This window comes from Telmatherina bonti (assembly GCF_933228915.1).
Source record: "Telmatherina bonti genome assembly, chromosome: 1".
Taxonomy (NCBI): domain Eukaryota; kingdom Metazoa; phylum Chordata; class Actinopteri; order Atheriniformes; family Telmatherinidae; genus Telmatherina; species Telmatherina bonti.
Window position 1 is genome coordinate 7,791,104 of NC_136619.1, and position 26,972 is coordinate 7,818,075.

The 26,972-nt window shown below is 38.2% G+C and overlaps 2 protein-coding genes across 2 annotated transcripts; one reads left to right on the top strand and one right to left on the bottom strand.

The window, feature by feature from the left end:
* The first annotated feature begins 5,634 nt into the window (after window positions 1-5,634).
* slc7a6os (solute carrier family 7 member 6 opposite strand) lies at window positions 5,635-13,562 on the top strand. The gene is made up of 5 exons (XM_079242365.1): window positions 5,635-5,921; window positions 6,300-6,620; window positions 10,238-10,444; window positions 10,810-10,942; window positions 12,766-13,562. The coding sequence occupies exons 1-5, from the start codon at window positions 5,733-5,735 to the stop codon at window positions 12,900-12,902; spliced, it is 987 nt and encodes a 328-aa protein (XP_079098491.1). The 5' UTR covers window positions 5,635-5,732; the 3' UTR covers window positions 12,903-13,562.
* Window positions 13,563-14,837: 1,275 nt separating this feature from the next.
* On the bottom strand, window positions 14,838-20,097 carry slc7a6 (solute carrier family 7 member 6; the record flags this gene model as incomplete). Its single annotated transcript, XM_079246050.1, has 9 exons — window positions 14,838-14,905; window positions 14,989-15,172; window positions 16,202-16,351; window positions 17,529-17,625; window positions 17,737-17,840; window positions 17,937-18,060; window positions 18,152-18,296; window positions 19,401-19,526; window positions 19,608-20,097. The coding sequence occupies 9 exons, from the start codon at window positions 20,095-20,097 to the stop codon at window positions 14,838-14,840; spliced, it is 1,488 nt and encodes a 495-aa protein (XP_079102176.1).
* Window positions 20,098-26,972: the final 6,875 nt, after the last annotated feature.

The following is a 26,972-nucleotide window of genomic DNA, read 5'->3' on the forward strand; positions in this document are numbered from 1 at the left end:
TATTCCAGCAGCCGTTTGACTGTTTCATGTTGATTTTTAATTGTATCTATTCATCATTTTTTTCATAATTTATTTTTTTACAACTTTTTCTGAGAAAAGGAACTCCCTGAATTCCCCTGGAGCAGGTTGCCGGTCCATTAAAAGGCCCACTCAGGGACAAATGAGACAAACATCCTCCCATTCTCACACTTATTTGTTTGGTCAGTGAAACCATATGTATGGATATTTACGGCCGGAGTAGCTGGGTAAAACTCACACTGGCACAGGTACAAAATGCAAACTCAGCTGAGATTTTAACAGAGAGTATTTTGTTGTGAGGCGGCAGTGCTAATCATTGCACAACTGTGCCAATATGAAAATAAAAGGAACACAAGATCACAGTGAAACTGGGGAAACGCTTATCTGATATGAATATAGAAATGACAGAAACTTCTGTTTCTGTGTGAACACAATGTGGAACGCACACAGTTGGGGCTGATACTCAAACAAGTGTCTTCATGAAACATTTGGCAGCTTTAAAATGCTCATAGGTCAGTCATTATGTTCTTTACCCCTTCCTAGTGAAGGGATCTCCAAATTCATATCAAGAAGGTCGGTGTACTGCAGGCATTGGATGCTTCCCTGCTGCAACGCACTTGATTCAAATAAAACTCATCGCCACAGCTTGTTGTCAAGTTCTGCACGAGTCTGTTAATGAGCCATTCATTTAAATCAGGTGTGTTGCACCAAGGACAGATCCAAGGCCCACAGGATACGAGCCTCGTGGAGTGGATTTGGAGATCCCCGTTCTCGTGTGTCATGTCAAAGGTCAGCACCAGAGCCTCACAGCGAGGTCACTGGTTCCAACCTTGGCTAGGAAGGCGTTTGAACAATGGCCTTTCTGCATGTTCTCCCCATGAATCCATGAGTTCTGTCTGACTACTCAGGCATCCCCCCACCATCCAAAGACATATATGTTAGGTTAACTCACTGGTTCCCATATTGGGAGTCGGGCCCCCATTGGGGGGGAAGAATCATCACAGGGGGAGCGCAGCAAGGCTAAATAAAACTTGGGAGTTTTTATACTGGATAAATTTGTAAAAGTACTTATAGGAAATGATGATAAATCAACAAGAGAGACTTCAAGTAATAAAAAAAAGAACAAACTATGATGGAGCATATCTGCCGACTCGACCAGTAATAGTGATCATCAATGGGTAAAATTGAGACCAGAGTCTTTTGCATGTACTAGAGTATTATCATCTAATATAATGAAGCATGTTAATATGGAGGGGAAACTATCATTAATTTGTTTTAACAGCAGGAGTTTGAAAGTATTAAAGACTATCTGGGTCTATTTAAATACCTTTTAACATAATAGCCGTGTCAGAGACATGTATAAATATTAATAAAGGCTTTGATTTCAACCACAATGGATATGAAATTATTTCTAAAAAAAAGGGAGCATATGAAAGGAGGGGGAGTTGCTTTGTTTATAAATAAAAATATGAACTGCCAACTTGTTGACAGTATGTCTTTAACTGTGGAAAAAGTATTTGAATGCATAACTGTGGAAATCACTGTGCATAAAAAAAAAAACATCATTGTAAGCTGTGTTTTCAGGGCTGCAGGATCAGACATGAATTTATTTAATGACTAGATGGAAAGATTATTCAGTACAAAGACCAACAAGGATATTTTCACATGTGGGGACTATAATATAGATCTTAAAACAAAAAAAAATCATAATTCCACTAAAGAATTTACTGACATAATGTTTAGTATGAACATGTAGCCTCTAATTACAAGACTTACTGGGATGACAGCTCACAGTGCTACCCTATGCTGTGCTACGACAATAGATTCATTCACCAACACTTCTGACAACAACAACACACTCAGTGGCATATTATTAAATGACAACAATGAGCATCTCCCAGTTTTCATGGTGTATGCTGTAAACTATATAATAACTAATAACAATGGTAGTTTAAAGAAGAAGCATTGGCTGCTCTCAAGTATATAATTTAATTTAATTCTATTTGCTCCAAATTGGGAATTTATATATATATATATATATATATATATATATATATATATATATATATATATATATATATATATATATATATATATATATATATATACATACATACATACATACATACATATATATATATATATATATATATATATATATATATATATATATATATATATATATATATATATATATATATATATATATATATATATATACACATAATATTTGAAATATTTATCATATTGTATAATAAAAATAGTCCACTTAGAAAGTGTAGAGAAAAAACCACATAAAAACTCCATGGCTAACAAAAGGGTTATTAAATGCATGCAAAAAGAAAAACTATTCATATAAACAATTTATTAAATATGAAACAGAAGATGCTGAATTAGGATATAAAAAATATAAGATTAAACTGACTAACATTATGCGAAAAAAGATTATTATACTAAAAGCCTTAATTGTAAAAAAAAAACAAAACAAAACAATGTTAGGGAAATGTGGAGGCGCTAGGTACAGTCATTGGAGGAAGAATGAATAATTTAAGTTATCCTGATTATTTTATGCTGAATAATAAGATAATTACAGACAGACAGAAAATTGTGGATGGTTTCTATCGCTTATTTGTTAACGTTGGGCCTGAATTAGGCAAAGAAAATACCAGTGAATAAGATGTTTAAATCCCATGGATAGCAACTCAAATTCAACGTTTCTCTCTCCTGTTGAGGAGAAAGAAGTTTTTGATACAATAAAAAGTGCAATAACAAAACATCAAAGGATATTAATGATGTTGATATGAAAACAATTAGAAAAGTAGCAGAAGCCATTATTATACCATTCACATATATATGCAATCTGTCTTTTACATGTGGACAATTCCCTTAAAGAATGAAACTAGCTAAAGTTATTCCCTTCTTCAAATCAGGAGACAAACACCAATACAAAAATTATCAGCCTGTCTCTCTTTTGCCTCAGTTTTCTTAGACATTAGAAAAGTTATTTGAGAGTACAGTTCATAACTTTATTGAAAAAACATTATTAATTATTTGACAGTCAATATGGTTTCAGACGCAATCGATCGACTAGCCTTGCTTTAACTGATTTAATCAATGAAATAAGAAAATGTATAGGAAAAAAAGAAATATGTAATGTGTACTTTTATTGACTTACAAAAGGCCTTTAATACAATAGATCATTGCATATTGATAAATAAACTGGAACAACATGGCTTCGGAGGAATAATTAAGGACTGCATACAAAGTTACTTGGTTATCCCTAGAAATAAGTGTAAATAGTAGCTTGTTTCTGTGTTGGACCTGCGATGGACTGACCCTGTTTCCACCTGCTGACAACTGGGACAGGATCCAGATAAATACATTAAGAAACAAACAAAAGAAAAAGATTTTAATGAAAGAAAAACAAGTACATTTTGAATTACTTCATATTCATAAATAAATTGTAATTAATTTAAATGATACAAGAATATAAATAAGAGTAAATTAAAACAAATAAATATATAAACTAAATCAATTAGATAAAAAGAAATATTTTTAAATGGTGATTTAAAAATATTAAATATTTAAAAATAAAAATAAAATCAAATAAAAATATTTTTCAATTTTAGTATTTTTAAATGTTGGAGGATTGCAAGAGGTGTCCTGTAGTTAAACAGAGCAAGATATATGAGAGCCGATCAGCGGACAGAGCAGGATGCATCGTCTCCAGCAGAACTCTGCCAAATTAGAAGAGAGGTGAAAGCAGAAAAGTTACGTTTCCAACCACTTCCTGTAACAAGCATTGTTGCCACAGGTTCTGGCCTTATTTCTGCATTTTTATGTCACTGAGTGGGTGCAAAGAAAAACCCCCCAACATGCAAAGCAGGCGTGAAAGCATAACCTCAGTTACCATATGTCACCGTCTGACGTCTGCGAGTGAACACAACACTTTGACCTTTCAAACATGAGCTCTGTGTATGATCCTAACACCAATTAGATATTAATATGGTCAAATAGTATTTGAATGTCCCTTTAGTCATTTACACACAGTTCAGAGCTCTAGTCCCCATTAACCTGATTACCAAAACATCATACATCATTTAAAATAATGTAAAGCAAAATAACACAGTTAAAATAAATGATCGAGCAGCATTTTCTAAACATTGAAATAAAAATCACAGTTTGTTTCATGAATAACTGATTGTGTTGTGATAAATGATATTATGAGGAATCATCAAAATATTGAGAAGTAATAACAAGAAGATCAAAAGAAAGGCCATTTTTAGAAAATAGAGAAAGACCAGAAAAAGCTTAAATTGACTCATTGGTGCCGCCCAAAGCAATGCTGCAGCACGACTCCACCTGATGGCCAATGGGACAAAATACCCTTCATTGCAATATCAATTACAAAAAGATCATACAGAATGCACCTAAAAAGCTTCCTGAATTTAATCATTCCCACATACTTAGCTTAAAAATATGCACAAATTTTACACAATAAATATAGCCTCTTTTTCTTCTGAATGTTTCCCAAACAATTCAATAAGAGACATTTTTTAGAGCAAGCATTGTGTGAGGATTTAGTCATCTCTGATTTACCATTCATCAGCTCAATCATCAAATCATATAAGTGTTTTAAAACAATCAATATCAGCTCCTCTCTAATGGCTTTGTGGGAATTCCTGAAAGAAATTCCTGGAACAATCCCGACATCCTGCAAAACAGAAAATGATAAACTTCCCTCAGTGGAAGAATGAAGCAGTAAATAAGTTAGAATATATTATAGAAACTGGAAACTTTCTGCCTTTTGATGTAAATACTTCACGATATGAAATCAGCAGCACCAAATTTTTAGAATACCACCAACTTAAATCTATCAAAGGTAAGAAATACACCCCTGATCAGTTAAACTTACAGCTACCTATCAGTGCTGAAGAATTCTTCAATCTTAATGCTGCGAAGCTACTATCCAAAATATATACAGTTGTGCTCATATTTATTCGTACCCTTTAATTAAAGAAGGAAAAAAAACAGCTGCCTGTAAAATAAGCTGAAATTGACAAAAGTAGTAATAAATAAAAATTTTATGAAAATCATGAGAGTATTTTCTAATTCTGGTTCAATATATATATATTTTTAAAAAGCAAACAAATTATATACATATATATATATATATACATATATATATATATATATATATATACATACATATAAAAAAAAAAAATATACATATATATATATATATATATATATATATATATATATATATATATATATATATATATATATATATATATATCAAACAGCAATCATTCCTTTAATTTAGAAAAACCAGTTTGATGTATTTTAATTATGTTATTATTTAACAAAAGTGAAGAGAAAAAAATTGGCAAATATTTATAAATATATAAAGTATTTGATGAAATTTTATTTTTCTCCCCAGTAAATTCACTTTTTTAATCAAATCAAATCAAACTTTATTTGTATAGCACTTTTCGTTCTTAAAAACAATACAAAGTGCTTTACATAATAAAACAATTTACATTGCATTAAATAATTTAACCACAAGCAGGCAGTATTGCACCTCAAAGGTTGCACAAGTCTGTAAAACCCCGAAGAAGAAGTTCGTCGTAGTCGTATACTCGGAAAATCAGGAGTGACACCTCTCGCATTTTACCCCTCTCTACCGCCAGACCAGGCAGCAAGCAGCGGACATGGATCCCAACACGACCATTCTGCGAGTTAAAAGAAAAAGGGGCACCGATCCCGCTGACGCCTTGCTGTTGGCCTGCAAACGTATCAGGCCCGAATCTTCCCAGAACTCTGGCGAAACGGCACCGGAGCCCAACGAGGCCGAAGTGGAAAACTCTGTCTTCAAACTCGTGGCGACTGTCGCGACACAGGTGAGAGGGCCGCTGCTAACGAGCTAACCCCTGGCTGGTGATGTCCACGCAGGGACTGCTGGACACATTAAAGACACGGTCTGGAAACACTGGCGCCCAGTTATATGTAACCATTCTGTCAAGTCAAGCGGATTGTATCAGTTTAACACTATTCTACAAAGTATTTATTTTCCTGACAAAGCCCTTTATGCTATGTTATTAGCTTGGCATAGCTAGGCTAGGCTATGTTATTAGCATAGCTAGGCTAGGCTAACTTAGCACTTATGAATGATAACCATGAGGCTTATGTTTGAGTTCCCCCTATATCTAAGATTTATAAATTAAATTGAACATTTCTCATTTTAAAAGTAAATTAACGCTGTTTTTCTTTATCACCAGGATGCTCCCGTTCAGACGCAGGTTCGGCAGGCTTTGGCACGTCCTCGCGCTGCGCATGCGCTTCGGCCTTCAGCCGCCAGCTCGCAGAGGATAATCGGAGACCTGCGGAGCTCGAAGTGGAGCACCAGGAGGGAGGAACGATACAGGATACTCTCCAGCCACCGTGCTAGTCTGTCCAGTCAAAGCCAGCAGCAAACCCCTCAGACAGATGCTGCAGAGGAAAAGGAGAAAAAACCAGACAAATGTGGTGGTCTTGGAAACATCCAGGTGGTGGATGTCATCCACGAGGAGGCAGAGGACCAGGAGAAACCTTTTGGAAAGGTGAGTTCACCGTTGTTGCTTTGGTTAGAGACTAAACTGAGTGTGTATATATACATATAGATAGATAGATAGATATAGATAGAGATAGATATAGATAGAGATAGATAGAGATAGATAGATAGAGATAGATATAGATATATAGAGATAGATATAGATATAGATATATCTATCTATGAGATAGAGATAGATATATAGATAGATAGAGATATAGAGATAGATATAGATATAGATATATAGATATAGATAGATATAGATATATATATAGCTATATATATATATATATATATAGATATATATATATAGATATATATATAGCTATATATATATATACTCAGTTTAGTGAGTATATTAGGGCTGTGACGATATGCTTTTGTCCCAATTCGATTTTTTTTTGGGGTGTTGATTCGATTGCGATTCTCACAATTCTTTGACATTGCTGATTTTTGTAGATTAAAAACCAAAAAAATGTACAAAACTTTTTTTTTGCTTGTCATTTTTCCTGATTTCAATGAGGAAAAAACAACACAGCCGCCAGGCCATCATTCTGCTGCTTTAATGCCCAAGAAGACAAGTAAAAAGATCAATAAAAATAATAAAATGTCAAACAAAAAATTATAATGGATTATTTTTATTTATTTGGGGAAAATATTTTTTTTGTAAACAAAAAATCTATTTTGAAATCGATTTTTCAATTCGATTTTTCCCACACCACAGGGTGGTGGTATACAATATATAAAATTTTATTTTTTTTTTATATATATATATATATATATATATATATATATATAAAATTTTATTTTTTTTAGATATGCCTTTAATTTTATTGTTTTTTTTTCTTTTTTTTTTTTTTTAGAAATAAAGGCAGATCTATTTTAAACACTACTACTGTAAACAACCTGTTACATTTTGTAAAGGGTATTTCATCCTTCAAACAAGGTTATTTCACGCACAAGATGGTTCAAAGGGCTTCACAAAACATTAAAAAGCCTCACAAATGGTGCAAAGTGTGCATTAAAATGTAGCAAATAAATAGTGGCTTAAAATGCTTAAAAGCAAATAAGTTACTTTTACATACAGTAGGATGTAATTTCTAATGTTCCCAAGACAGTGAGGTTTTTAGCATGGAAACTAAGTTGCAATGAGTGATTCATTTCCACATACATATTTTACTAAGTATTTTACTGATCGGTTTATTTAAACTTGTCTGCCGTATCTCTGCTTTCTTACCGACGGTGCGTTTCCATTCTAATGAAATTAAAAGCAAACAAAAAGTGTTCCTTAAATTAGAATTTATAATAAACACACAAAAAGACACTTGCTCATCATGGCATAATTGTGTTGTGTGTGAAAGCATGTGCAACTCTAAATCATATTACACACTAAAAGACAAGATATGCATGAATATTCGTTGACAAACATGAAACAAGTCAGATTTACTGACAAGCGAAGCTTCTTCAAGGCTGATGTAGGCAGATCGCACAGATTCTGCAGTCTCAGCTGCAAACGGCAGTGACATGACCAAAACGTCTCTCCAATCAACCAGCTAGTGGTGCTAAAACACAACACATACGTAACGCACAACATTACATGTCTCACTAAAGTAGTGCAGCTTTTTTATCCACTACTGCCGCAGTTTCAGATCTGTTTCTGCTCATTTTGCCTCTTTTGGCCGCTGGAAGGTCCTTGTATCTGTTATTTTTCTTCTCTTCTGTGGTTTCTTGATTGTTTGTAACCAGTTTAGAAGTTTGTTTTCCAGCTGATGGTCTGGATAGCTAAGAGATTCACAGCTGACTGGTGGATGTAGCTTGTTCTGAGCTTTAGATGAGTGTATATTTATCAGTGTCAGGAAACGACAATGATGATTAATCACCAAGTTTTATGCTCTTAAAAACTCATCCTACTTTTTATATTACTGTTTATCACACACTTTTATTTTACGAGTACTGCTGTAAGAAAAATGCCTCTGGTTTGCAAACACAAGCCTGAACTGCGGCGTTCCCTTTACTAATGTTATGAAATCAAACCGATGAGGAAAACATTTTCAGGATTTATCTGTTAAAAAGTCTTCAGGATTCTTTTGAAAGCCGTGTGAAGTCGTCTTTTTTTTTTTTTCTGACCACAGAGGGAATATCAGGGGTTTAGTGCTTATAGTTTAAGGATAGTCTGCTTTTTTAAAACATTTTATACACTTAAAATCAATAACAGACTATTTGACCAACAGTGAAATCAGCACGGTACTTCTGAACGAGTTTTCAGCGCTTGTGCACACGCGGAGGGAGCAGAGCGTCGGTGGGTTTTAGGGCTGTGACGATATGCTTTTGTCCTGATTCAATTCTGATTTTTTGGGGGGTGCCGATTCAGTTTAAATTGCGATTCTTGCGTTTTGTTTTGTTTTTTTTGTTTTTTTTACGATTATTGCTGTTTTTTGTAGATTAATAACAAAAAGTGTATTAAATTTTTTTTTTTGTGTGCTCATCATTTGTATTGATTTCAATTAGGAAAAAAACAACACAGCAGCCAGACAACTATTCTGCTGCTATAACCCCAAAGAAGACAAATTAAAAGATCAATAAAAATTACTAAAATTTTATAGTGGATTTATTTTATTCATTTGGGGAAAAAATTATTTAACAAAAAAATCGATTTAAAAACTGTGAAGCAAAAAATCCTGGATTTTTTATTTTTTTATTTTCCCACCCCTAGTCGATTTGTCAACATGACACCAGCTCATATGAGCCCAACTCGCCAGAAATGATCCTAAACACCAAACTTCAAGCAGGGAAATGCATCAATGTGCAGCTTGTCCAGAACCACCAGTTATACATTGTACTGGTTCCAGTGAGGAACCAGCAAACGTCATAGCCAGCATTCCCAGCGCTGAGTGGTTCTGCTAGACGTTCACCTCGTGCATCAATGGACAGCCTTCTGTCTGAGCATTTCATGCTCAGGATTAAATCCTCAGTGACAGGAAGATCCTCTGTGTTGCTTTTCATTCATGTTGTCGTCTGCACAGCTGTCCCTCATTCACTGATCAGACCAGTCTCCCACCACATCAAGTTTAATCAGCTGCCCCCAGATTCAGAAACCACTCCGCTTTCTTTTCGATTCATAGTAAACCTCAGAGACGCAGACACTGCAGTCACCTGACTGGTCTCGCTGTGGCCGTTTCCTACCTGCAGCCAAATGTCCGCTGAGGTAGAGGAGAAGCCCAGGAGGCGCTGCTCGTCAGTGAATGATGTCTGCATCTTGATATTGGATGAGATCAGTCCGGAGGATGTGTGCTTTTTAAAGCAAAGTCAAAAATAAAACTTCACTAATTCCTTTTTATCAGCCTCTGAGATGATTTTCCACCCTTTGCCTTTAATGTAAATCACCAGAAACACGTGTAAAATACACAAATCGACTTTGAAAGAAACAACAAACGTTGTTCTGAGTGTTTTAGTGAGTGAAACACACACGATGGCAGGACACAGAGATGCAGCTCAAATGGACTGCTGTGTGTCATATCTTCACCTGCAGAAAGTGTTCAAGTGGAGATGAATGAGACGGTGTGAACATGTCTTGTTCTTGTTGCTGCCATGTAAACGTTTTTATGAGTTTTTCTTTGTTTTCTGAAGATGCTGCCGTCAGACGCCGAGGTGATTCTGTGCAACAACACCAAGATGCTGCGGGAACGTTTAAGCGTATCTGGAGACGGGTTGGGGGAGGAGCACCGGGAGCAGAATGACGACTACGTCTACGATCTTTACTACCAGGAAACGGTCACACCAGGCTGGATCCAGGACATCCTGTCTGTCAGGCCCTACACTGATGAGGGAGAACTGGTGTGTGTAGATGGATGGACGGACAGATGAATGAGTGCTGACATCGGAGTGAGTGAATGAAGAAATGGCTGAACCAGTAGAAAATAGCATGAATCTTGACCTACATGCTGCCTGGGTTATGTTTCCTGCACCTGTTGATCCATACAGTATTTTTCATTAGTTAATACTATTAAAAGTCTTCAGGTAATCAATGGTTTTTAACTTTTAAATCGAGCAAAAACAGCTTCATCTATCAACACATTAAAATCCTTTTTGTTGAAATCGAGCAAATGGTTTTAGTTCCTGTAGTTTTTAAGTCATGTACAGTATGTCTTGATTCTAACGCTGAGGACGTTAGTCAACCACAAGACTTCTGTGCACCTTAGGTACCTGATCTGGTGGTTCATGAAGAAGAGGTCTACGAAGACGAGGATGACGAGAATGAAGAGAGCAACTGGAGGAACGACTACCCTGATGAGGACAGTGACGCAGACAGTGACAGAGAGGAACGCTATGGAGGTATGCAAGCTGTTGGCCGGTGTTGAGCTTCACAAGATAAGCTGTTACGTTAAACGGCTTGTGGGCGGCAGATGACGACGGGGCAGGGAAACCATACTGTCACACAGCGAAAACATCATCACTAACCTAAAGTAGCGCTGGGACTAGTTGACGTTACATCAATCAGTATGACTTTTTTTTTTTTTTAATAGACATGCTCTATTGCCTCTTTTCCATTAGTATCAGCTTGTCTCAACTTGCCTCAGCTTGGTCCTGTTTGTTTTCCATTACAAGTTAGTACCAGCTCTAAAATGGGCGGGTTTGTGTGACATCACTGTTTATTATTGTGCACGACAAAAAAAAACAACCCAAATGACAATAAATAAATGTAAATAAAACCAAGTCAGATACACTACCTTTTAGCTAGTGTTGGCTTGCCAATTATAGCTTTTAGCTCGGTTTGCATTAGCTACTATTAGCCGACGTTAATGGTCACACAAAATGCAGAGGCCATCATCTATCACTAACTAGCTGTTATTATTGTTATTACTTCAATATATGTATTATCTCCTCTACACCAAATAATAACTAATGTAAACAATCCACTCACCATCCACCAATATACTCTCCAACGCAGCAATGGACAAATCAACACCCAACTGTCTTCCCATTGGTCGCTGACCAAAGATTGGATCCATTTGTTGGAACCACTTCCAGTCTCGTCTGTTTGATCCACTCCGACCATTATGGTCCTTGACCTGCCGATAGTCACTTTTGAGCTTTTTCAGCTTCTCTTGACACTGCTGGAAACTCCTTTGGTACCCGTGTGTAGCCATTGAATCAGAAAGCTCTTGATAGATGTTTTCATTTCGTGTCGCTCCATCTGGTTCCCTCTGTATCCTTTCCTCAACAACCAAGCAAAGAAATGTCTCCACCTCATAGTAGGACCACGGAACAAACTTTTGTTGCGCCATTGCTTGTCATGTAGTGTAAACAATTTGCGAGTTGGAGTCAGTCTTCCAGTGATGTCACTCCCTGACCTCTGATTGGCCGTGCCCCTGACAGATAGCGGCATGCAGTCTGGCGACAGCGCACACAACCCGACTCAGCTCGCTTAGAACCTGGGCTGAGGACTTACAGAAACAGTACCAATAAACAGGTACAAAAGCCTCGTGGGAAAACCCTACAAACCGAGGTGAGTTAAGCTGAGACAAGCTGATACTGATGGAAAAGGGCTTTATGTCTGTATCGTCCAGCTCTACTTTAGAGCATAACTGCTGTAGGGATTCTGGCTGGTCTAGTTTTCACTCAAATCCACCTAATGTGCCTTTTTTTTTCTTTTCCATTTCTGAAGTGAACGTTAAAGACATACTACAGAAATTTTGCCATTTTCCCGTCACGCGTCCACAATCGACTCTGTTTGCTCTCCTCCAAACGACAATCTGACGACGATTCTTTCAATGTTTGGACGATGTTTTGTCTCTTTAATCTTCTTGCGTTTCTTTGCTGAATCAGCAAAGTTCTTATTGTACCGTGAAGTGGAACGTTGCGCCGTATCTCGGGTGTAAACGTTGTGTAGTGTCGGTTTCTCAGCCTCGGGACAATGCTCATGATAGATGCCGCTGTATCATCGAACAAGTTCGAGACGCGGCGTTTTAAGGTCAGAAAGTTACGTAAAGTGTCTTGAAAGATTTCTACAAACTGGACTCATTGAACATAGAATCATTTAGACCTTTGTTACTCAGCAAGTGGCTGCCGGATTTCAGCTCCGTGTGGGAGGATATGAATCTAGTTATTCTTCAGATCACAGTGTAACTGGGATAAATAATGTTCCATGTGTCCAGGTTACTGGGAGGAGGAACACTCGTACAGCAGGAGGAGCTGGCAGCGCTACCAGAGGGAGGTGTTGCACGAGCTGGGCTGCAGCGGCGAAGATGACGACGAAGCCGGCGAGGACGGCGACAAATACGATTCCGACTGATCAGTCCCGTTTTGCACTAGGAGGATCTTTCCAGATCCTTCTTCACAAATGACACCATACTCCGAGAGCCTCTGTGTCGCTGAGCGGAGGGAAACCCACCTCACAGTGAAGCAGCTTGTGTAGCACTCATCAAGTTTTCTAACCATCAACTTACGTGCCAAAGTGTTAATGTGTCACGAATCCCGCAGACAGAAAGTAGTTCCGTTATATTCCAAGTCTTACTGCACAGATGCTGGAGGAGTTGGTGTTATTTCCAGAAGGATCCAGATGTTTTGTCTTTTTATTTTAAACTGTGGAGTGGATTTGTGTGTGTGTGTGTGGGTGTTTGTTCAAAGTGGATGTGTGTTAGAGTCGTTGCACATTAGTGAGATTTGCCTCGTATGCTTCGTGCTGTTTCCACTTTTCGTTAGTGAGGTGTTTCAGGCCGTGTGTGCTTGCAGTTTAGGGTGTCTGCATGGTAGCGCGTGTGTATAACTGCATTTAGTTTTTTGCATTGTGTAAGCGTGCTGCAGTTTTCTGTCGTGGATGTGTGTTTCAGAAATTCCTGATTGAAGTTCAGACTGGTTGGATGATGATGATGATGTGGAGTTGAAAGGTTTTGTAAATATGTAGATGTGTAAAAAAATGCAAGCTTTCAATAAAAGTTGGTTTTCTCCTGCATGAGGAACTCTACGTTTTGTTTAAAGGGTTGTGTAGATCGTGTGGTTGCAGATGTACGGAAACATGATGTCTGAGAGGTTTTCTGCTGATCACAGATAGATATCAAATCTCACGTTACTTTCCACTTCGTGTTTCTATGGAGACGAGGTAAAAGTAATGTAAAATCATGCCAAAGTTCACAAATCTTTCTGTATAAATTAACTGAATGTCAATTAAGAAAATGGATTTTTGCAAATCCATCTTATTAATTCACAAGATTCAATATTTTTTTGTAAATTAAAGAAAAAAAATGTAGAAATTCCCACAGTTACAACTTAAGTAAATGTTTTTTCTAATGTGAATCTATTTGGTTCAAACTGCAGGTTGATGATGACCCCATATGCAGTATGGAGTCCAGTTACAACCTAACGGTTTGGGTTCAAGCATGATGATGCAAACCATCTGCCTGCATTGTTACTGAATGATTAATAACTTCTCATGAAGTTAAAACATTTCCACAACCTGAAATCCAACCAAACGTCATTGTTGCATTTAAGCTTCCCTCTTTGTATACATATATTTGCAGTTCTGCGACGCATGAGGCTACTGATGGGGACGTTTACATCTCAAACATTTTAATGACAAATGTTTAAAAAATGAAATGAGATCTGAGGTGTTTGAAGCAGTTTAGTGTGCAAATGTACAACAATGAAACTAACATTCAAAAAGGCATTAAATACAAAAAAAAAAAAGTTCTATCATATAAAGCCTCAAAGTTAATATAAGGTCTCCAAAAGCTTAACTCGATGGCGCCAACTTAATACATGATGAAAGAAATTTGGATGAGACACTTTCAAATAGCAGCAGATCATATCGTCCCTTTTTTCATTCATTATACAAATAGGGCCGACAGTTTCCTACAGTTCTGAGAATATCGTATGAACACGTGACTTGGGTTTGGTGTATACAGTACACTTGTATACACCAAACGTGACTTGGGTTTGGTGTATAAGTCTCCGTAAAATACAGACACATACTTTTAAAAGGCATTCGGTATGTTTACTTACTGGTGAAGCTTCAAAAAGGTGCATCATTTATAATATACAATATATATAGTGATGAAATACAGTACAGCATCGTCTCCTTGGGATAAATCTTGAACTTGTGAACGTTTGGCAGCGTTTTCACTGTGGTAAACAACTCCATGAAGCCGGACAGATTTAACATGACAGACAAAACAATAGAGCTGTAAATGCTTCTTTCCCTGCAGGATCATCGCACCAGGTTCAGGAGCCTCTACTGGCTTTTGTCCATCTCCGTCAGTACACAGAAGCAGGTGTACTGTGTGAAGTAAGTCAGAGAACCTGCAGAGAGACAACATGTCAGCAGAGCTCACGCTAGCAGGCAGGAAGGATCTGTGTACATGTTGCTTCAGGGGTAAACTCACGCAGAAGCTTCGTGATGATGGGAGGACGTTTGGATTCCGGGAGATAGACTCCCAGGAAGTAGACGGGCACACCTGAGAGCGCAATGGCAATGCCGATCAGAGAGTTGACCGTGTCGCTGTAGAGAGGAACGGCCACCAGGAAAATGGTGCACAAGCAGAACACCACCGGGTAAAACAGCGTCAGCTGCGGGAGGAGAGACCGAGAGGAAGACGTGAGCTTAAAACAGAAATAAACTGATAATGAGTGTGTCATTGTAACATTATATCCCTCTTCTGGGAAACAGACCTTCATAAAGCATATTTATACTAATAAGAAAATGATTTGTTACAAGACAGACAACATATTTACTTTAATCTGGTTATTAATCATATATATACACAATGTAAACATCCATACAAAACAATCATCTCCTTTCTCATCTTGTTTTTAATCCATTGTTTCCTCCGTCAAGGATGGCAGCGTTTATCTGTCTGTAAAAATCCAAACTTGGAACCTGACACACCGTCATGAGAGCTACACTATGAGGTTCCTGAAATTTATTTATTTCCTTTTTCATTGGAAATGATGCAAAGATGTCGCGTTATTAGATCTATTTTAATGAAAACAAATACCTGTACAGCTTTGCAATCAATGTTAACCATGTTGGACGCTCTGGTCTGCGTATTGGAGGTGCAGACGGGCATTTCTGTGACAGGAAATCATTAAAGCTAAAACTACAGCTAACCAGCTCTTAAAACATCTCTTTATGTTTGTGTTTATTTCAGACATGGTGGTAAAAGTGATCCCTGACTCTAAGGAAGACTGGTCCACGAGGGCCGCTATCCTGCAGGTTCTTGTGGTTTTCCTGCTCCTACACACTTATTTTCAGTCAAATGGATGCAACAGCTTCTCTTTTTCATGACAATAATTTCAGTCAGATGTGGTGGAGCAGGAGAAAAATCCTGAAACCCCTGGAGGGACTCAACATCTGACGTTTCACTGATTATAAAAAAATATTGGAGCAACTCTGATGGTGTTGGTTCAGCCTAAGCACGACTGTTTGTTCCCATTGATTTTTTTTCTGTGGAAACTGAGTCGGTGCTGCAGCTCAGCTGGTTGCTGTGCAGAGATGGCTACATTTAGGAGGAGCCCTTCAGCTCTGGTTGCACTGTGTCCTGATGTAACCTCTGCCTAACAACCAGATAAATGACATCTGTGTTTGTCTGGCTTTACCTTGAGAGGTCGAGGTCTGTCGGGCTGCTTCCAGCGAAGGTAGATCTGGCCAGCGATGGACAGACCCATGAAGAACCAGTAGCTAAAGCTGTAGTAGTTGATGAGCTGGAAAACATCCTCCACTGTCAGGTAGATCAGCGACATGACGCACTGAACAGAGGAAGAAAAAGGGTAGAAACAGGAAAACACTAAATGAAATATAGTCACAAAAAATTGTTATTGGCAAATGTTTAATATATGTAACGAATTAAGATTCAGATGAAAATAAGAGTGAATATATTTCCCGACAGTAAGATGAAAATTATATGAAAAATTCTGCAGGTTGTACTCCCCACCGGTTCATGTGCAGCACGGTAACCTGGAGGAGACAGACCCAACTCTGAGTTTTTCACAGGTATTGTGTTCTGAGAGTAGGACAGAGTTTGTTGATGTTCTCCAACTGTGCCACTAGGTGTCACTACACTCAACACACCGGACCTTCGAAGCAACACTTCACAACTTTCTGACCTTAAAGGTGCACTGCGGAACTTTTACAGATTTTCTCAGTGATTGTTAGTTCGGTATCCACCTTGCATCCTGCCAGTACTGTTAGCTTTCATCAGCCAGTGACTGATCGTTTGACTGATGTTTTACCTCTTCCTCTGTCCCTTTCTGCCTCCAATAATGTCTTCTTGCATTTCTTTGCTGAATCAACTGCAGTGAACATTCAAATCTCCCCTCCGGTGTGTTAATATACAACTGCTAGTGCAGGGTGCAGACAATGAAACTCAGCTGCAACGTCACATGGAAAAGTCTATTTTCTCTGCCTCCAGACATGGCTGAGCGGCGATGGCTCCAGAAATATACATAACAGAGTTTTTTTTTAAACTTTTGCTTTTAGAAAGTTTTGCTTTTAAAACATCTATTTAACACAAAAAAAATTCACAACTTTATTTCCCGGTCCTGGAGCATCGTGTTAAAACGGTGATTTGCTTTACAGCACTGCATCACACAACAGCATCTGGACATCTACACACTGGCTATTTGGAACGCACTCTGTGTCTGATTCAGCACAGAAGATGCAAGATGAAGGGAGGAAAACAAAAGGAGAAAGAGACAAAGCCAGATATAAAAGGAGTCCAAATTAGACTGACTTTTACTGACTGTAGAGAGCTCAGAGAAAAGACAGGATGGAAATGAAGGCTGGATTGGCCTTCATTAGAGGGTCCTAAAGTAAAAACAACTGCCAAAGTTCACAAGTGTTGTTTAGATATTAAAAACATAAAAATTTCCCCAGTTAAAATAAATTGTTATACTTCCATCATTATGTTTGTTACTGGTTTCATACATTGAAAATCAGAGCAGGGACTGGAGTGAATCTCTGTATGTGGATCATGGACAAAGCATCTGGAAGGTGACCCTCACGTGAGCCCACGAAGAACAACCTGCATACAATAAACTTCTATTAAAATGGACATTAGAGGTCTAATTAACAGTACTCAATGCTATAATAAGTAGGAAAGAAGGGTGGATGATGAAAAAGATGCATCTCCTACCTGGATGCAGCTATAATGGAGGCATTGAGGCCTCCGTAGCAGGATAAAGCCACCGCAATCGGGATAGTCCAGCTCATAACACCCAGTGTGTGATCTGCAAAGGTCTAATCAAAACACGGAGCAGGACAACTGTATTGTCAACTCATCCAGACATGCATTTTGCTCTCCACGCCAGCTGCATACATGGTTTGTCCACTTACCACTGCCACAGCATCGCTGGCTAGTATAGCACTGGCATCCAGCACAGCATAGTAGGCCACATTGGTGAGGATGTAGATGATGGTGACAATGGGCATAGAGATGGCGATGGCCAGGGGAAGGTTCCTTAAACAGCAAAATATGTTACAATTACAAGGCTGATTTGAGCTTTCCGATACTTTCTACTAAGAAAAGAGACAAAACACTTCAAGATCACCTCTCTGGGCTTTTGATCTCTTCCGTTACAAAGTTCAGGGTGTCCCATCCGGAGTAAGAGAAAAGTGCCGAGTACAGTGCCAACGCGATATCACCGGGATCTGTGGACGAGCCTTCGAATGACGACTCAAAGTTGCTTGTGTAGCCTGAGAAGTCAACAGTTAAAGGAGGAGTTGGTGAAACCTGATCGCACTGAAGGCAAATTCTTCTTTTGTGTGTTGTTGGTAGTTCACAAAACAGCAAGCAATTATTTCCATTATGTTGAAACTAAGGTGAGGACATAAGTTTGAAGACTTGCATTTCCAGATTGGTAACAAATACTGCAAGTCTGACTATACAAATGTGAAAAAAAAAACACAAGTAAATTTGACTGAAAATTGTTTAGCTGTCTAAAAATAGAAATCAGAAACTACCAAAGTTAAATGGATGAAATGTGACCCCATTTTTAACAACCTACTCAGGAACCAATCAGATTTCTCTGATCCAGGGATGAGCAAAGGCTAATGTCCTGCAGATCCTACATTTGCAACTGCTCTGCTTGTGCATGCGTGGATATCAAGCGGCAACCTCCGGCAGTTAAAAGTGAAGCTTATGCGGAAGTGCATAAAACTGCAGTTCCCCCTTTATCCACTAGGGGCTGCAAAACAGAGCAAATCCCCATAGACTCCCATGTTAAAAAGACCAACTTCACAGCAGAAATAAACATGTTTACAGCCTGGTTCAAAAATCCATTTTAGATTTAATAGATCATGACAACTGTGGGGGGAGTTCATTTTTTTCTAACTCGCCCGTTTAAAAGTAATTTAATCTCGAAATTCGGCCCATTTAGGGGCGTGACCTTTTGATTGACAGGTACCTGATGTCCCGCTTCAAGTAAGAAGAACGTAGAACAACCGAGGTTTTTAGCCAGTTAACAACGTGACTTAACTGACCTCCGTTAGCTGGTTAGCTCCTGTTAGCTTATGGTAACCACTTAGCTACAGGCAGCTTGGAGCTAGCTCGATGTCATCCACCATGACGCTCACAGCCCCCTACTCAGCTCCACCTCTTTGCCCATATTTGTATTTTCCGGGCGAGACGACACGTGAAACTCTGCTAAAATGGCGATGGTAGGAACCGCCCACTGAGCTTCAATTCGGGTTAAACATGCGAGTTAGAAAAAAATTAGGCTTCCCTTTTAACCGCCAGAGGCTGCCGCTTGGTTGCCATCTTAGTATTCACTTCATCAGAGAATTTTAGAGACCGCTCACCCTGGCACAGCTTGACGATGCCAGTAGCGATGATGACAATGAGGGCCGCCACTTTGGCATAGGTGAATATGTCCTGCACGCGGGTGCCCCATTTTACATGGGCTGAGTTGATAAATGTCAGTAAACCTGGAAAGAGGAAAACTGTTACTGTTCCTCACATGCATTAGGGGATAACAGTGGGATGTTAGGTGAATTCAAAGTACTTACATATACACGCTGCAGCGATGAGCCTGGCAGCGGTGTATGGAGGCTCACATGTTGGGAAAAGCGGCTGCACCAGATAGTTTGCAAACGTAATGGCAATGACAGCCTGACTCGTGGGTTCAATGATCAACAAAGATGTCCAGAGACGAATAAACGCTAAGAAACCACCAAATGACTCCAAAATGTATGCATATGAAGCTCCTGATTTGGTGATTGTAGTACCCAGCTCAGCGTAGCAGAGAGCTCCGAACACAGAGAACAGGCCCCCGATGGCCCAGATGATCAGAGACAGTCCGTAAGAGGCGCTGTAGATGAGCACACCCTTTGGGGAGACGAAGATCCCGGAGCCAATCATATTTCCTACAATCAGACTGACTCCGTTGAGCAGAGAGATCTCCTTTTTAAGCTGCATGCTCTCTTTGGGAGGCTCCAGGTGACCTGAAGAGTGGCCGGCGCTGCCGTTTAACTTCTCGGATCCTTCCCGATCGGCCATGGTGCTGTCGTTTCAGAGCTGAGCCAGCAGGAACGGTGGAGCAGCAATGGACCCTGTGTTCCTTTCTGGCAACCTCTGGAACAACCTAACAGATTCAGAAGGACAGAGTCATTATCGCCTCACAGTCACTCAACAGTCTCCCACCTCCAAGCAGGGCTAAGAGGGAAGAAGTGGTGTATAGATGTGGTTAGAGCATGTTAAGAGAAAAGCTGTCCTGTGTGAAATGTAGGTGTGGTATGCACAATTTACAGGCCAGTAACATAACCATGGCTCAACATGCATGTGAGGTGCATGCCTCAGTTCGATTACTGGGCATCTTTTACTGATGCACAGTCATGCTGGTCTAATGAGAACACAAAGCAATGAGTTAAACACCCACGCTGCTCCTCAGGCTCAAAATGTTTATCCAGCCTTTAAAAGTAAATATATGTGATCATAACACACAAATTCAAATACTGGAATTCATATAAAATTACATTTAAAGTTACAGATTTATTCTGAGCGCCTTTAAAGATAAAAAATATATTAATAAAACCTCCATCAACGATTCAGTCAATCCTTTTAACTTCAATCTAAAAAACACCAAAACGCTGATATTATTCAGTTTTTTTCCTTAATTTAAGCTTAATGCAACAATGAAGATGGTGTGAGTCTTTGTGTCTGTGTGTGTGTGTGTGTGTGTGTGTGAACTTCTGAGCGTGTGAAATGCATCAGGTATCTCCGTTAACAGTCCTGATGTTCGTGACTTTACAGCCTTGCAAAGCAAATGTGAATAATGCTCCGAGTTTGTCCTCTGATTATGTCAATCCGCTGCCTTTTTCCAGATTGTTTTCCAAAATAAAAAAGGAAATGATACCAAAAATAACTTGAAATACAAACAGGAAATTGATGACGCCAATTTGTTGAGAAAAAAAAAATCACTAGAGGAGGAAATTCCTGTTCTTGGGTTGTTTGTTTACAGTTTTTCTCCAAAAAGAGGGAGACTATTGATGAGGCAAAACATTAGCCATGCTGATAACTTTTTTTTTTTTTTTTTGGTAGTTATAGACAAAATATGTTACTGATTTAACTGGAAAAAGTAAAAATAAATAAAAGTAGCTGTCAGCTTTAGTCCTGTTCAGCCTTTTTCTCTTTGTAACGCTTGTTTTTTTTTACTGTGTACATATCCGAGCATGTACAGCCCAGATGTCACACAGAAAAGATGATTATCTTGTGTAGCTGCATGCCAGGTGACACATGTTTTCATCTGGAAATGTAACAGGAGACAGACTGGGGGTGGGAGGAGCTTCGGGCAGGTAAACAAGACAGAAAACAGAAAAATAAAGAAAAATAAAACAGACTGATTTTCCAACCATGAGCTCAAGTCGGCTTTTATTTGATCAAAGTAAACTGACTGAAATCCCCAACTAAAGCATTTTTCCTTCTTTTTTCACCCCAAAACTTTATTAAATAAACCAAACAGCCTGTGAAGTACAAACTTTCATCATGTTTTAGGTATTTTAAAGCATTTGTTGGAACATGAGAACTGACATAAGTCCATATCCTAAATGTTGGAGGCTAAACTTTATGCTGCAACATCGACTTGATGTCTGAAAGGTAGAAACTTAAGGGAGGGGGATATGAGGAGGATACTTCTTCTCGCTAAAACTTTAAGTATTTTATAAATATTATAATTTAAATTAAACTACAATCGCATCTTTAATTCTGCTTACTCATGGCGTCTTGTGCATGATAGACACGTTTTTAATAAAGTTAAAACACAAAGCGACAGCCGGCTTTACTTTTCTCCCATCATCCGCATAAATAAGCCGCACTTCCGCTTCTGTTTTTCACAATCACATCAGCTTTAATACAAAAATACTCTTCTTTCCCCCTGGTCTTTATGAAATAATGTTTTTACAAACATAATTTACGTGACAGATTTATTAGTTTAATATAAATCTACGTGGATAACGTGATGTCGCTTGTCGCGAGCTCATTTGCATCAAACCGAGTCAGTTAAAAGCGAGATAACCGTGAAGTGTTTATTCTTACAGAGCAGACTAAGAAAAACACCTAAACATCAACTCAGTACAACGACAAAGCTTAAAAACTGACAAACTGGGCACATAATTTATCGATAACTTTCTTTGGTTTTCGTTGTGATGTTGGAACTCCAGTCTTCCTGTTTCGGCTGCAGAGGCGCTACCTTTACAATCTTTTGTCCGGTTTCCTTTATCTTTCCTAATTCTGGTAGCGCTGTTAGCGACCAAGCAAATATTTAAGAAAGAGCATGTCAGCTGAAAGGAAAGTGTTTGGTCAGTAATTTAGCGGTTTTACCTGCGTTTGTTACCTCCCGTTGCGCCTTGACAGGCAGCCAACACCGCGTCCGCTGACAATTACATCCGCAGCAGCAGCAGCTTGTAAACAACAGGCTGCTGCAGCTGCTTGGAGGAGACATGTGACAGCCGCATCCTGCAATATGCATACTATACATTCACTTAAATATATACTATACATTCACCTAAATATATACTATACATTAATTGGCATATATGCTATACATTCACTTAAATATATACTATACATTCACCTAAATATATACTATACATTAACTGGCATATATACTATACATTCACCTAAATATATACTATACATTAACTGGGATACATACTATACTTTAACCTAAATATATACTATACATTAACTGGGATACATACTATACTTTAACCTAAATATATACTATACATTAACTGGCAAATATACTATACATTCACTTAAATATATACAATACATTAACTTGCATATATACTGTACATTAACTTGTGAATATACTATAAATTAACTGGCATATATACTATACATTAACTTACATATATACTATACATTAACTGGCATATATACTATACTTTAAGTGAGGAGGAGAAAAGGTAGCTTTACAGTCAAATTATGCAGAAAAAGTGAAATCACAAAAACAAGGGTATGTATATATGTGGGGGTAAATAAGAACAGAATGTACCTATAAGGAAATAATAAAAACCAGCCATCATATTTTAATAGCAAAGCCAAAATATGAGATTATATATATATATATATATATATATATATATATATATATATATATATATATATATATATATATATATATATATGTGTGTGTGTGTGTGTGTGTGTGTGTGTGTGTGTGTGTGTGTGTGTGTGTGTGGAATGATGTGTTGTTTTTTCCTAATTGAAATCAAGAAAAATGACTTGCAATAACAGGTGTTTGTACAATTGTTTTTGTTGTTGTTTTAGTCTACAAAAATCACCAATATTAAAAAATCATGAGAATCACAATTTAAATAGAATTGGCACCCAAAGATATGAATTGAATCAGGACGATTTGTTACAGCCGTAATACATATATATATATATATATATATATATATATATATATATATATATATATATATATATATATATATATATATATATATATATATATATATGTGTGTGTGTGTGTGTAAATATAAAAATAAAGGGAACACTTTAAAAACTCAATGTTACTCCAAGTCACCACACTGCTGTGAAATGGAACTGTCCACTTAGGAAGCAGCTCTGATTGACAATCAATTTCACATGCTGTTGTGCAAATGGAATAGACAACAGGTGGAATTTATAGGCAACTGGCAAGACACACCCAATAAAGGAGTGGTTCTGCAGGTGGTGACCACAGACCAATTCTCATTTCCGATGCTTTCTGGCTGATGTTTTTGGTCATTTTTGAATGCTGGCGGTGCTTTCACTCCAGTGGTAGGATGAGACGGAGTCTAAAACCCACACAAGTGGCTCAGGTAGTGCAGCTCATCCAGGATGGTACATCAATGTGAGCTGTGGCAAGAAGGTTTGCTGTGTCTGTCAGCGTAGAGTCCAGAGCATGGAGGCGCTACCAGGAGACAGGCCAGTATATCAGGAGACCTGCTGCTGGGCAACAACCCATCAGCAGGACCGCTACCTCCTTCATTGTGCAAGGAGGAAGAGGAGCAGCACTGCCAGAGCCCTGCAGAATGAGCTCCAACAGGCCACAAATGTGCATTTGTCTGCTCAAACAGTCAGAAACAGACTCCATGAGGGTGGTATGAGGGCCCGACGTCCACAAGTGGGGGTTGTGCTTACATCCCAACACTGTGCAGGACGTTTGGCATTTGCCAGAGAACATCAAGGTTGGCGAATTTGCCACTCTTCACAGATGGAAGCAGGTTCACACTGAGCACATGTGACAGATGTGACAGTCTGGAGACGCCGTGGAGAACGTTCTGCTGCCTGCAACATCCTCCAGCATGACCAGTTTGGCAGTGGGTCAGTAATGGTGTGGGGTGGCATTTCTTTGGAGAGCCGCACAGCCCTCCATGTGCCCGAGGTAGCCTGACTGCCATTAGGTACCGAGATGAGATCCTCAGACCCCTTTTCGAGGTCAGGTCTTATGCTGGTGCGGTTGGCCCTGGGTTCCTCCTAATGCAAGACAATGCTAGACCTCATGTGGCTGGAGTGTGTCAGCAGTTCCTGCAACATGAAGACATTGATGTTATGGACTGGCCCACCCGTTCCCCAGACCTGAATCCAATTGAGAACATCTGGCACATCATGTCTCGCTCCATCCACCATGCTTTGTTATATAAGTGTCTCCTTAAAATGGTGAATCTTTGTCAAGCAAATAGGTCAGAAAATCTCTAGTTTTATAAATGGAAGATGGGGAGGGGCAAAGAAAAGTCTATGGAGTTGACAATGAACAATCAATGATCAATAGCTGATTTAAGGTTATGAAAAAGAGATTACTGTGCAAAAAAAACGATAAAAACTTATAATGACTTTATCCAGAGGTGCAGTTGATTTCTCCAAGCTCTGATATCTGTAACCAGAGGAAATGCATGAATAAAGACCTTTTTTTATTCAGATGAACAGGAAACTGTGTGCTGCAGACCAAGACAAAAGGAACAATCTAGACTGATACTAAACCCAAAAACAAGCTCCGTGATGGTTCGTACATTTAGATGAAGCTCATTTCCCCTCCTGGTGAATGCAGAAACAAATACTGAAACTTTGAAGCAACACCTCATGCCTTCAAGTTGACAAGACTATGAAAAACTCCATTCTGCAAACATAAAGGATGTACTAGTCCTGGCTCTGTTACTGGTACTAATATGAGGGGTATTTTATAGGGAAACATGTCATAAATAGAACATAAATAAAAAAAATTTTAAAAAAAGAACACTGAAGCCTCTGCTGCTTTTAAGCAGGCAGGTCTGATTAATAATGATTTGAAAATATTTTTGTAAATCATGGTCCCTACATTGTCCAGGTTGAGGAGGAAGAGGAACATCTGGATTACATAAACAGAGTTTGAAGCAACATATGCTGCCTTCCAGACTTTTTGTTTATCACAACAAGACAACAATAAAGCACATTCTGCATGAATTAACAGCGAGACTCTGTTGTAAGAGGCCGGCTGGTCTGCCAGGAGTCTAAACCTCTCACCCTCTGGAAACATTTAGCACATTATGAACTGAAAAACGAAGACAAACAGGTTGGCTGAGGGACAGAAACCCACAGCAAGCAGGAATGGGAACATTTATCTGTCAATAGATGCCAGTAGGTGGTTCATTTCACTGCTCTCTTTTCTTATTCATACTTTACACAAACATTTAAGGTAAAATAGAAAAGAGTTTGTTTGATAGTATGAGTGATTGTTTGTCTCTCTATGGGCCCTGTGATGGACTGACCTGAGTGGGGAGTACTCTGCCTGATCCAAAGCTGCAGCTCCTCATAACCCTGCACTACATGAGCAGGATGGATGGATGAGTTTATCAAGAAAGTCAATCAACAGCAGTTTGTAGAAATTGTTTCAGGAATATTTTACATGTTTAAGCACTACACAAAAGATGGATTCTCTGCCAAGACTTCACTACAGCTTCATTTAACTGAATGATTTAATTGCACTTGAAACTGCAGTATGTGAAGAGTAGAAATATAATTAGAGTCGTCCTGTTAGAAGCATGGGACGAAGGCAGTGACCCTGCAGTATGTGACATTACTGTGTTAGAGTCGCAGATAGAGAAGTTTTGCAACACACACACACACAGTAATGTGCTGCAAAGAACGCATAAAGAGGAGTCATGTGGTGGAAGTGGATCCTTCCACCTCAGGACGGTTTCTTCACTGCAACAAACAACATGAGCAACACAGAGGTTCTAAACTCTGTGTTGTTTCCAAGATTTGAAAGTTTATCTCTAAATTAAAAGAAAAGAAAAGAAAAGAATTCAATTCAATTCAATTCAATTCAATTCAATTCATTAAATTAAATTAAATTAAATTAAACAATTTCAATTCAATTCAACTCAGTTCAATTCAATTCATTAAATTAAATTAAATTAAATTAAATTAAACAATTTCAATTCAACTCAACTCAATTCAATTCAATTCAATTCATTAAATTAAATTAAATTAAATTAAATTAAATTAAATTAAACAATTTCAGTTCAATTCAATTAAATTCCATTCAATTTATAAATCAGTATTCATGTAACCAGCAACACAAACTGATTTACTTAGTAGGATATTTTCTGCATATTAAATAAAGCGAACCTTCACACACCAAAGTATATAACATAGTAATTCATAAACACACACTGCATAATAATCTCCATACACAGTCACACATGCAAGTGCACATACATATATACACATATATTTTTTTACCCTGCCCTTCCTAATCCAGACAGATATGAGCTCCAATCCCTTGGTTCTGTCTCTGTAGAGGATGTAGATGTAAACTTGTTGTAATAATCTTTTTTTTATTAGTTTTCAATAAACAACAATCAGTGCGAAGTGTAAAAAACAAAACAAAATAAAAACCTACA

Coding starts and splice junctions, on each gene's coding strand:
- slc7a6os (XM_079242365.1), top strand. CDS start 5,733: ATGGATCCCAACACGACCATTCTGCGAGTTAAAAGAAAAAGGGGCACC. Junction 5,922..6,299: donor TGGCGACTGTCGCGACACAG/GTGAGAGGGCCG, acceptor CTTTATCACCAG/GATGCTCCCGTTCAGACGCA. Junction 10,445..10,809: donor ACACTGATGAGGGAGAACTG/GTGTGTGTAGAT, acceptor TGTGCACCTTAG/GTACCTGATCTGGTGGTTCA.